This window comes from Leptonotus elevatus, chromosome 8, assembly GCF_054856555.1.
Source record: "Leptonotus elevatus isolate MCC_2025b chromosome 8, RoL_Lele_1.0, whole genome shotgun sequence".
NCBI classification, from domain to species: Eukaryota; Metazoa; Chordata; class Actinopteri; order Syngnathiformes; family Syngnathidae; genus Leptonotus; species Leptonotus elevatus.
In genome coordinates, this window is record NC_141246.1 from 14707559 (window position 1) to 14721030 (window position 13472).

The 13472-nt window shown below is 38.9% G+C and overlaps 1 protein-coding gene across 1 annotated transcript in view; it reads left to right on the top strand.

Annotated features, from left to right (window-relative positions):
• Nucleotides 1–13472, top strand: part of prkcaa (protein kinase C, alpha, a) — a 114559-nt gene that overhangs the window by 52687 nt on the left and 48400 nt on the right. Inside the window, exons 4-5 of the mRNA XM_086081959.1 lie at nucleotides 8747–8858; nucleotides 9800–9928. Of these exons, the coding sequence (XP_085938085.1) occupies nucleotides 8747–8858; nucleotides 9800–9928 (241 nt within the window). The remainder of the gene's footprint in view (nucleotides 1–8746; nucleotides 8859–9799; nucleotides 9929–13472) is intronic.

Genomic DNA, 13472 nt, shown 5'->3' on the forward strand with positions numbered 1-13472 from the left:
TTCGCTAATTTAGTTTTAGTAGGGCTGATATATTATGAGTGCCCCCCATCCCCCCCAACCCCCTCTTAGCTATTTTCGTTTGATCAATAACGGCAAGGACAATCTTATTTCGAGATTTAAAAAAAAATACAGCCTTGTTTTCATACCGGTAAATGTCTCAAATTCTGAAACAGGCATGCTTAAAAATCTATTTCCAAAAAGGTATTGATTACTTCAAATTGCAGGCATAAATAGTAAAAGCAATCCCTATATAATGGTGATGGTCCGCCTAAGTATGTACTAAAACTACACTTTATTTAAACAGTTTAGTGTTTTTTCCATTCTTCTTTTTTTTATGTGTTGCTTTTGCAGGATACACTGTTTTTATTATTAAAAACATGTGAAAAAATATGTAGTTATTATTTCAATCCCAATATGTTGTAGATATATAAAATAGATAGTTGTTCAGTCGTGCATGATTAAATTTTTTAAAGTACGAGCATTTTTTTTAATCTTTGCCGTCTATGCCACACAAATCTTAGGAGTCTCAGTTTTTCTTAAATACGTTAATACTTATACAGACCCACACATCATTTGACACAATCAAAGTATTGTGTAAAGCAAGCCATTTAGTTTTCCTGTTGGACGGAGAGAAGAAAAAGCTCTGGTGCTGCCACAGAGCTCATTACAGTGAAAAAGACTCCCCAAAAGATTTCCCAACTTATTTCTTGTTTTAATCGTTATGCAGCTGACAGATGGTCTATGGCTTCTCAGCCTCTCGATTCTGCCACTTGACATCTGGATCGTCATCTAATGACCCGGCAGGAACCTCTGGAAAGTCTCTTGCTACTTTCTGTGCCTGACAAAAAACAACACTGAATCGACACACAGAAGAAACCAATATAATAGTGTATGGCTGCTTGTTTGTTGAAGCGGACAGAGAAAATATTATTTTTGCTTCAGATTGAAAAGAAAAAAAAGAGAGTATTTTATTGGAATGATCACTTGTTAAGCAGTCTGATCCACTCTTTCAGCTCTACTTGAAAATGCAAAGTGTTAGATGTTCCCCATTTTAAAAGACCGGATGATCCTGCTCGTCTTGTTCAGTGACACATTGAGTGCATTATGTTGGGCCCACGGTACTATACACCACAGCTTGCTTGTGCGAGATTATGAGTATGTTAAGAAGACAAAAAAGAAAATGTTCACCTACCAGAGTTTTAGGTATACTTGAGCGTTCTATTGAGAGAAGTCAAGTTGTCCACAACTTCAAAACTACGATTTCTCAATGAACATATAGTTAAATAATAACACGTCAGTGTCAGTCAAAGTGAGCATTATCGGAATCACTGTTTAAATGAACCATCTGTCGGGCTACTACAACATGACTGAAAAATTGCCAACATTTGCAAGTATATGTGGTGAAAATGGAGCCACAGTCATTTTCAGTTCTAAACGTTGACCCTTGCTAAACCCACCCTCGAGCACACCCTGGAAAGTTAGGAAAAACAGCCCCCACAGGAAGTCAGCCATTTTGGGTCGAGGAAAGCCATTTAAGATAAATTCCAGCGTTCTGTTTTGGCAAAGTCTTAATTAAGTATTTGCCCAAATAAGACTCAATCAAAAATCCTTGTGTTTCCCAACCTTTATTGCTATTAACCTGCTTCATTGTACAAGAACGTCAACCTGATTGAACAGAAAGAGTGTAATGGATGGGCTAACAAGTTGGGCCAAACTATGGGTAAAATGTCACATATCATTTAGTGCATGGCTTGCAGATAAATGTTAACAGCTAGCACACAGGAAGGAAAACCCCCTGTGAGCTGCAGTGGCAACCGGCCCTCCCTCTCAGCACTCATCAGCTTAGTGAAAGGCCAAGAGGAATGAGGGTGGTGATTTATGGGCTAAAAATAGTAACCCTGTCTAGCCTAACACCTCCAGTCCAGATAGATGATAACTCCAGTTTGTTCTGTACTGACTAACCTTTTCAACTTTAGTTCCGCTCGTCTTAGTTCATGAAAGGGAGCCTTAGCCACCAGCCAGTACTCGGTGTTTTCTTTCTAGCTAGTGTAGGAATTGATGCTCTTGCATCTTTTTCAGGCGCATGTGTGTCTGTGCGTGAAGGGGGACTAGAGAAAAATGTGATTAATGTGACATGAAGTATAATTGAAATGTGAAGCTCTGCAGCGTAATAATGACAGAGCTATGAGGCAAAGTGACACTCAGCTGTCACAATGTTAGTAAGCGCTGTATGAATTAGCGTACACAATAAATGTTTTAACTGGCAGCAGAAGTGTCAATATTTGTCAATAAGCTATGAAATATATGAGGTAAATCTGGAACAGTGACTTGTTTTGATTAAATTGGTAGGGTTTTACTTAGTTGTTGACCGTGCTCGTTAGCATATACAGCAACTTTAGCGTTAATCACTCAACCTATTTCAAAGTGTTGTGCATTAAAGCAACAATATGAAATATTATATTCATTTTCTGTAGCACTTGTCCTCATTAGAATTGTGGGTAAATCCTACCAAAGCTAACTTTTGCGAGAAAATGGGTATACCCTGGACTGGTTGCTAGCTAATCACAGTGACCCATCCAACATAAAACATGCCATTTTTAACAATCACATTTACACATGTGGACAAGTGAGAGTTTTAAATTTAAATCTTAGATACTCTGAGTTTATCGTCATGACAGTGGTTTGAAGTAAATTACACTTGACACCTCAAAGAGAGCCATTTAGCATTCACACTTTTGTAAAAATGCATGACTCGTGTAAAGAAGAACTTCCTGTCACCTCCTCTTCAAATGTAACCTCTTGGTGAGAGATGACAGTAAAAAAAAAAGAAAAAAGGTAGTTTAAGTACCCTGGAAGAGAAAAAGTGTGAATCAGAGGGGAATTTTAGGCGCATATGGATTAAAAGCTATAATCTGACCAACCAAGAGATATAGTGACAATGAGTGTGTTTCATGTCACTCACACACACATGCTGCAAATGTCACACCAGGTGGGTTTCTTTTGACTCTGTGGGATGCAGGCAGGTTGTATTTGCTGCTCCCCCTCTTTGATGAGCATCCAGTTTATTCTATATGACTCAATACAGTCCAGTACACTTCATTAAATGACCTACTTTCTGTAACTGAAAAAAAAAAGCCTTTTAGTAGCATATATGTTAATGTTCAAGTTACAGTGCAGTATTAGGCAAAATGTGTTATTTTTTAAGAATTTTCAAGCCCTTTTTGACACAGTAAAACAGTGAATAATAGGACAGGTAGATGCATCACCGCAGCAGGGAGCCTTCACATTTTCAGAAGCGTCCACTTTAATAAATCAGTATGGGGCCTTTCATTTTACTCGACACTTAAAACTTGGGCTGAGTTCTTGATATAAAAATGATGATGACGAGACACACTGAAGGACTGAATCATTTGAACATCTACTGTATTTGGAGCCACAAGTTGCCTTCTGACGGTGCTAATGAACTCCGAAAGAATGTTACTTCAAACAGAAAAAATGTTTACTCAACAAACATTACTTGCCAAGCTTTCCATTAACAAAGCTGCCGATGTCATGCCTGCTAATGAAGCTGGATCGACGGACGTGGCTAATTGGCCGACATCAGTGGGCTGACTCTTGTGCCTCCAGTTCAACACTACCTCCTGCAAACTTTTAATTAGTGGTTTACATCATTTTTGGCTTTGCATACATGTTTAGAAGGGATTAACACATAGACAAAAATGTAGAGATGAGTTCAAACTATAGTTGCTCCTCCAGTAAAAGTTAACGTTTGAACCGTTTCTGTAGTTCAGATTGTGCTGTCAACAGTTGATCAAGACATCATTTTGACTTCTTTGTGTTCCCATAGCAGTTATATGATATTGATTTTTAAATTGATTTTTTTTTTGAAGAAGAAGAAAATGTGTTTTAAATGTTATAAAATAACATGCACAGTAATGTACAACAGTGATACAATTTTAGAAAAAATTACTATATTTGAAAGTTGAACACATCATTCGTTTCAATACAAATCGGTGGATATCAACTCCCTTGATTGTAGATAGATGGATTGGCTGTGGCTCAGTTGTCCAATGAGAGTGAAGAACCATCAGTTCGAATCCCGGTTCCAACTGTCCTCTGTCATGACCTTGGGCAATACACTGAACCCTAAATTGCTCTCGGGTTGTGTTGTAAATAAGAAACTGTTCTTAATTGCCCTACCTGGTTAAATAAAGAAATAAAATAAACTGTCTGCATTTATTTCTATCGTCTAACATCAATTAGAATTACAAATACATGATCTGATGATTGTCACATGCCCGTCAAATCTAATGAGAACTGCTTAAACATAACATAGATTAATGTTTAATTCCATTTTGATGAACAACAAGAGCAGGCGGGCACATCTTATCAACGGAGCCTCAATGACCTTTATGGTCACTATTATTAAAGGTCAACCATCTTCTAGGCTGCCTTGCAACCGCCCCTGGGCTGCTTTGCCGTAATGTGCTTCTTATGTTTAAGCCTAGTGATTAAGTTGCTGCGGTAGGTCACTCTTGAATTTACGGTGAGGCTATATAATCAGGTAGTGGGTCTGGAGGGGCAGAGGCACCTGTGTGGTAGCCGGTTGGAGAAGATGGCCAAGTGTGTGTGCACTGATGTGTAGTCACTTATCTTCATTTAGGCTACAGGTTCCATTCTGTGCACATTTACACCTTCCCACCAGTCATTCTTTAAATAGATGCTTGCAAATTATACAGACTTTTCACACCTGCCCATTGTCACCGGATGTGAATTCATTTGAGTAATCACCATCGTGAAACGTGATTTATTTGCGAGTATGATTAATAATGAATTTCTCATTAAAAATTGGCCCTTTAATGGTCCTCAATTTTATTGTGTGAACTCCAAAACGGATCTTGCCAAAAGCGGTATAATTAGGTGTATGCATGTCCTGCTTACAGCTGACTGAGCAAGACGCAGGGTACAACCTGGACTGGTCAGCAACCAATCACAGTACACGTAGAGACAAACACCCATTCACACTTACATTCACGACTAAGGACAATTTAGAGTCTTTAGTGAAACTAACTTGCACCTTTTTGGAATATGGGAGGGAGCGGAGTCCCCATAGAAAGTCTATACGAGCATGGGGAGAACATGCCAAGTCGAACTCCACACAGGAAGGCCGCAGCTAAGATTGCACAAAAAACACACAACACATATTAATTACCGCAATATACTGTATATATATATATATATAAATAAAAATGGTTTACGTGTGCCATTTACATGGCAATAAAACACCTTTAGGTGACTGTAATTACTTGCCTTCCTGTTATGTTTCTGTAAGGTGTCTTCAAAAGGCGAGTAGCTTTACTTTATTTTAGTTTCTTTTAGATTTGTATTTGACAGATTTTAACTTCTACTATTATACTTGTGTGGCAGTTTAGAATGTTCAAGGTTTGAGTAATTAATGCGATCATTTTTTGTGATTAATTAATTACTTAACGCTTTAACTTTAACCGCACAAAAAACAACAACATATAGTTCAAAGTGCTACCAGTCAATTCAGTGCGCTTGAAACGTTGCATTCATGGAACAAAGCTATGGAACGATGATGACGTTTCAGTAGTGGCTATCAATGTGGTAGCCCTTGACATCATTCAGCACCCAAAGAGTCCATTTCAATTTCAAAAAGGTTGCCGCATAAAAGTGAATTTGTGTGAAAGTTTGTTTGTCTGAATATGCGATTGACCAGTCCAGAGTGTACACTAACTTTCACCCAAAGTCAGCTGGAGCTCACCCGCTATAGATGAAGCTAGAACAAAAGCTGCTGTGGTTGTTGTTGATTAAAAAATCAAAAGTGCTCCATCTGTTGATCTGTCGCTCTCACTTGTTTGCACCTTAGTGGAAGGAACAAAGCCGAGAGAGAGTGAGGTGACAAGAGGATAGTCCTTCAGGATCAGCTGTGTGGAGGTGGGCATGACTAAGTGCAGCTGTCATGCCCCCCCCCCCCCCCCCCCCGTTCTGCACTGTCTGTCAACCCCAGCTTGTCGTTATCCGCGCACACTGTGGTCCGCCTGCTAATTGGACAATGTGCAATGTAACTGAGTGCACAGAAGATGGGCCTTTTATCTCTGCAAGAAACAAGCAGCATTGCACTCCGTAGTTCAGACCTCCTTTGACGTTGAAATGTTTGCAACAGCAAGGCTGTGATTTGTGTAGTGTAAATAATACCACTCACCTTCGCACTTTGATGCTTTGCGCATTAGATGATGGTCATATTTGGAGGAAGGGGCATACTGGTTGTTTAATATATCCTCAATAATTTGGTTGTTGCGCAGCTTGGCTGCAATAAAAAATGAACTGTTGATTCATTTGGTGTAAAGAAGATCAATTTGCTGTTAACTGGGAAGTTGAGCTACATCCACACAGACTTCCACTACGCACCATTTGAATGATTTTTTCTCCTATGTCTTTTATTTTTATTTTTTTTAAAGAATCAATGACATTAGTATTAGCCAATCAATGAAATGTAATAAAATGCTCATCCCCAGTAACCAAATAGGGCATTTCCTATGACAAGCTACATGCTAAATGTTTAATAGTCACTATTCACCAGCACTTCCTGTTATGTTCTTGAATCAAAATATTATGGCTTATTTTTGTCTTTTTCTTTTCACTACACGCTAAGGTTACATGCGAAACCAGGTTAGCAAAACATCAACAATAAATACATTGTATTATATCAGCAAAAAAGTGTTATGAGTCAATCACTATCAGCTCTTGTTGCCATGGTAGCTTTGGTAAATTTAGGCTAAGCATGATGCAAGCAGCTTTGCAGCATCTCTTTGATGTTTTTTATGAAGATTTGCACTTTCGATGGTGGAACTCCAACCTTTGCATTTTTTATTTTTATACATACTATCAATTTTATGTCATTGAAAACTGACATTTTGACTTCACTTAACTCTCCTGTTGTGTTTGTTTCTTAACAATGTTCAGGGGTCAATGTGACCCGTTCTAATGTTTAAAAAATATCACATAACTCAGAGCAATGTTTTTAACATTTAGACAACTAAAATAAAAAATAAAAAAGTCCAGCAGACAATTTTCAAAATGGGCCAATTTGACCTACAACATAACAGGAGTGTTAGAATATTGTTTTGATGCCAGAAAATCACTTGATGGCACGATTTATTAAAAAAAAAAATAATAATAATTATCTACAAGTCACAATATTCTAAATGTGTTTTGCCCATCCCAACTCAAGATGATATAATTGTTTATACAGGAACTAGAAGAAAGCATTCAAACTGAAATGTTTTTCTATATTGAAACACATTCCAAAGTAACATGGGCAGAGACCGAGTGTGCCTCTGTTGCATCAGTCCAGAGGCCAATGTCAAACTGCCCGACATGGCAAATGGCTTCATTGATCACAGTCACACCCGACAATCATATACTGCCAGCTGTGACAGAAATGAATTAACACTTCGTACTCATGATTTATAGCTCAAATTCTCTTCATCCGTTTTGTACTGGACTTGACAAGATTCCGAAGCAAATTAGAGCATCTTTCTTCACACGCTGGCTGTAACCATCTTTCATGATGCACAGGATGGAGAGTACTGCTACAAAGAAAAGAGACAATACAGCCTGGATAGCGTTTTCTATGTAATTCCTATTAGCAGTAGTTAAACTCATTTGGGTGGAAAGCAGGTAAACACTCAAAGTTGTGTAGGCAGTGTTGCTCTAGCAGCAGGATTTGTGCGATATATAATTAATGTAAAACACAGGGACACTGAAGCGATCTTGTGATCATGTTATTTTAGCTAGTTTTTACATCAACTTAATTTAGAACTGTTTCCCAATTTACATTGCGCCATGGCACATATGATGATCTGGCCTCACTTAACTTACAGATATGTATACAGTAATTTCTGGACTATAAGCCGCTACTTTTTTCATTTGCATTCGGCCCTGCGGCTAAGACAAAGGTGCGGTTTATCCATTATATCCATCATATCACAAGGTGGCGCACAAGAGCGTCAAGCATAGCAAAACAAACCAAGTGAGCCCAAATACAGTAGGAGAGACAATTTGCACCCTCATTATGGAAAAGAAAGTAGCGGGAACCCGGTGCGGTAACATTAAAACGAGACAATTTGCACCCTCATTATGGAAAAGAAAGTAGCGGGAACCCGGTGCGGTAACATTAAAACGAGACAATTTGCACCCTCATTATGGAAAAGATAGTAGCGGGAACCCGGTGCGGTAACATTAAAACGAGACAATTTGCACCCTCATTATGGAAAAGAAAGTAGCGGGAACCCGGTGCGGTAACATTAAAACGAGACAATTTGCACCCTCATTATGGAAAAGAAAGTAGCGGGAACCCGGTGCGGTAACATTAAAACGAGACAATTTGCACCCTCATTATGGAAAAGATAGTAGCGGGAACCCGGTGCGGTAACATTAAAACGAGACAATTTGCACCCTCATTATGGAAAAGAAAGTAGTGGGAACCCGGTGCGGTAACATTAAAATACCTTACAGTTGGGTGCGGCTTATACGTGTAACAAACTCGAGTTTTCCCCAAATTTAGCTAGCACGGCTTATAGTCAGGTGCGCCTTATAGTCCAGAATTTACTGTATATACTGTATACACACGCACGTACGCACAAACACACAGACACCCATGAATAAAAACAACACTGACCTTATTTCTTTTGTCTTTTTCTCTGTTTGTTTATTTCTTCAGGATCCCAGAACAAAACATAAATTTAAGATCCACACATTTGGGAGCCCGACCTTCTGTGACCACTGTGGCTCTCTGCTGTATGGCCTCATCCACCAGGGGATGAAGTGTGACAGTGAGTGCTTTGTGTACAAGTCCAACTCACACAAAACCAAATCAAATGACACAGTTCCAGTACAGTTCGCCAGTCATAGCATTAGCTACATCTGAACAGGGACTTTTTTTATTGACAAAGATAAGACTGGTTAGTTTTGCAAAAATGTAAGAGAAACCTATTTTGTGAACCATTTCAAAATTATAGTGCAATACAATATCAAAAACTGATTCAGAGTTCACCAACTCTTGCTGTTGCCTTGGTAACTTTCACCAAATAAGTCTGTTAAGAAGTAGCTTTAAGCTCTTTGATATTGTTTTTCTTTTTTGGGTTGCATGCAGGTTTGACGAGAATAATCTACAATCCTTCTTTTGTGGGTTGATTTCTATTCACACGTAACCTCAGTTTTTGCTGACAGAAAATTTGCTTTTTGCTCATCTCATACTAAATTTTACTACTACTGTATATAAATTAAACATGTTAAAATAATATCACTCAGTGCCACTTAAAACTGATCTTAAATAATTTTTGCAAAGGCAGATTCCACAAGACTCTGCTCTTGTTTTGGATCTTATTAGAAACATTTTCATCATTATTACAGAATTATTATTGCAATTGCTATAGTATATCAGTACAATTATGTGATCAGAACGGTTTTACTTTTGTAACTGTTATTAAAAATGTAAAAATGCTCTGTTTTTTTTGGGGGGGGGGGCTCTCTTTTTTTGTTCTTTTGATGTCAATTAGCATATGCCCTACAGTAATTACTTTTACTCTACAGCAACCCTAATTCAAACTTGCCTGGACTGTAAAAACGAGAAAGATATCTTAAAACTATAGCGGGGCAATACTGTACTCAATGTCAAAACATTATTAACCTAACAGATGTGGATCAAAGACATGACATTTTATTATTTTATATTATTATTATTATATGTATTTTTTTTTATCTTGTCCTCTAGCATGCGATATGAACGTCCACAACCAGTGCGTGATGAACGTGCCCAGCTTGTGTGGGACCGACTACACGGAAAGGAGGGGGCGCCTTTTCCTCAAGTGCGAGGTCAGCGGCGAGAAGCTGCAGGTCACAGGTAGGTCGACTTGTCATTTGCTTAATAAATACGCTGCCGCTCGAGTGCACTTGAGTCTGAGTGAGAACATGCCGGCTTATTGGCCTGTTTCCGCTGTGACCTCACGCCAGATTTAACACAAAGGCCATCTCATTTCATAGCGAAAGTCACCCTCAATCCTCTGATACCATTAACCTGAATTAAAGCTCTCTGGCCATTTATTCTGCCCGCTTATTATGCAGTCAATCTCTCTGCTAACAACCTGGTTGACTGCTGCTATCATTATGGCACAACGGCAATTCCCTATTTAGAACACAGATCAATAACCCTCTTCTCTAGATTAAACTGTAAGAAACAGCAACACATTTGGAAAAGAAGTCTTTGTGAATAGTCCAAAAGTGGTCCGCTGTTTGGGTTTGGTATTTTCAAACTGTCACAACTTGCGCTGTGCTAGCAAGCGATGCTGATGGAATTGTTAGTAAATGCAGTGTTGGCCAATCAGATCTTTCTAAACAATACAGATACTTTCTTATGTTCTATGCAGCCCCACTAGACTAATCTCAGTATTCTGGTTAATATTGCGTTAGTGGAAAATGAGATAAGCAGCAAAATCCAGACATTTTTATCAGTTTCAGAAGGCGGCCATTTTGCCGCTTGCTGTCCAGTGAAAATGACATCAAAGTTGCGCAAGTCTCAAGTAACAACCAATCACAGCTCAGTCCTAGAAAACAGGGAAGCTGTGATTGGTTGTTGCCTGACCATCTATGATGTCATCTTCAGTCGACAGCAAGTGGCAAAATGGCCGCCCCTTGTGATGGATAAAAACGGCTGGATTTTGCTGCATACTATAACTAATATTCCACAAATCTAGACTAGTGAGGTCACATATAATATATTCAAGAAATGTTTATGGTTAATTTCCCCTTTAAAGGGAACGCATTGTGGAAATTTGGCTTGCTTGTTTAACCATTTCATGACTGTTAAAAATAAATCTTGCATACACTCACAGTCACTTATAATTACAATACGGATTAGTGATGCACCGGATAATGCCATCGAAATTTTTCGGCCAAAAATCGCTATTTGTGCCATTTTTGGCATTCAGCCGAAATAAAATTAAAGCCGAAAGAATATGTTGTGGTGACAAAAAACGCTGCAAGCAAGCGTCTGTTTGAATTAAACAGGGTGAGTGAGTGTCCACCTCTCTTCTCGCTGAGTTTGCACTGATCGGTCGCAGCAGCTCTCGGGGTCATTGCGCACACTCGGAGGAGAGGGGCGTCGCTTGGTGTACAACAAGCGGGTCGACAAAAAGACAGAACTGCTGTGTACTGCAGTACAGATGATCCACTCTTTCTCCTGCAGCGCCTTCCCCCCTTTTTTTTTTTATGAGCCCTTCAAACACTTCCACTTTTTCACTTGCATTCTGGTGGCCGTGCTAAGTACTTTAGCTAATGCTAGCACTATTGCTATCAACAGTTTTAAACACGGAAACATTTCTGCTATCTCCGGGTGGCGGCAGACCTGTACAGGACGCTGTGTGTGACTTTGCAGTCCGTTCCCAAAGCCGATTTGCTGGTGCGAACAAATGTATTTATTTATTTTTAAACGTTGGTGAATATGTGAATGTGCCGATTTTAAGTGCGCTATAAAGACTATGAAGCGCAATCGCACCGCCAGAAAATGTTCAATGTTTAATGTACCATTAGCCAACATGTCTGCGGTGTGGGCACATTTCAATTTATATTGTGCTTTGTTAAAATGCCAGTGCTAAATAAATATTTTATAATAATATTATAATTTTAATGAATTATAATAAATGCAATGATAGTAAAAAATGGCATAATTTTTTTTCGGGTTTTCGGCCAAGCATTTTTCATTTTCAGTTTTTGGTTTCGGCCAAACATTTTCATTTCGGTGCATCCCCAGTACGGATTCCTTGAACTAGTACCCTCCATTTTAGTAGAAGCTATGTCTCAATTAATGGGCAGGTGTGTCACCCACTTGAAACAAACAGGCGGCTCTTTTTTTTCTCTCCTTTCCCAGGAATAAAAAAGGAACTGGAACTACCTCAATTCACAGTGCTCAATTGTGTGATCAAAACATGTGTTGTAAACAGCACACTTGACACATGTATTATTCAGCATCCATAATGATGTAACGATTCATTCACCTGATTTCCGTGTGGCAAATGCGGGTTCAATTCTTACTCAGTTGCAGTGTGAATGCGAGTGTGAGAGTTGTCTGTCTCTGCGATTGCCCTGTGGGTGACTAGCGACCAGTCGAGGGTGTGGTCGCACTAGTCGACGTTTTAGCTGGGATAGGCTCCATCTCGAACCTGCATCTACCAGAACAGGCTTAAACCAGAAACAAATACGTTATTACAAAATATTGCTCATGTATTTGTCAAGGTACCACTGTAAAAGGTCAGCCTAACACTGACTGTCACATGACCTCAGATTTGTGATTGGGATCACGTGATGCAAGGATGACCTAGATCCTGTTGATTTGTTCATGTGTTCTTGTAGGGCGCCTCGATTGGTTCGCAGATGAACAGGCATCCAATCAGATTATTACGATTTCATCAATTATACTGCTGTTATCTGGGGATATGCTGTGATGCATTTACAAATGTTTTTGACCTCTGTTCTTGTTCTTTCTCATTTTAACTTGTAATTGATAGTTTTAATACTGATAGTTTTAAACTGGTAACGATTGGTTGAACAAAAAAAAAGAAAAAAAGAAACAACAATGCTGCCTTTATCTTTAGCAACTGAAGACCTCTAGCATGTTAAATGTACTAGTAGCTGTGTAATATATTCAGAGGTAGCAAAAGTACTCACACTCTTTAATTAAAGCAAGATATGTTCTTTAAAAAAAAAGACTTGTTTAAATTTTTCTAGTTTTTTATTTGATTCTTTCACTTACAGTAAGTAAAAATAAAATAAAGTATGTTCTGAAATGTAAATTATATAAAGGGGGAGTCAAGGTTGAACATTTCTTGACAATAATATGTGATACGTGAGCTCACTAGTCTAAACATGACATTTGTGAAATATGAGTTACGAAGCAAAATCCAGCCGTTTTGATCCATGTCAGGGGGCGGCCATTTTGCCACTTGCTGTAGACTGAAGATGACATCACAGTTGCTCAGGGCTCAGGCAACGACCAATCACAGCTCACCTGTTTTCTGAAGCTGAGCTGTGATTGGTTGTTAACTGAGACCTGAGTAACTGTGAGGCCATTTTCACTCGACAGCAAGTGGCAAAATGGCTGCCTTCTGATATTGATTAAAAACTGCTGGTTTATGCTGCTTAACTCATATTCCACTAACGCAGTATTAACCAGAATATTGTATTTATACTCGTGGGGCTGTATAGAACATATTATTTTCAAGATCTCTTTTTTTGGAGGGGGGTTGTCTTCCCTTTTAAGTATTAATGTGAATGTAGGCCCACTCTAATTTTCCACTCACCATTGTGTTGGAGGATGTTGCTACTCAGGCAGGATTGTACAATACAGTTCACAACGAGGGGTGCTTGCGGTCAGTAGGCAATCATTGCCCTAA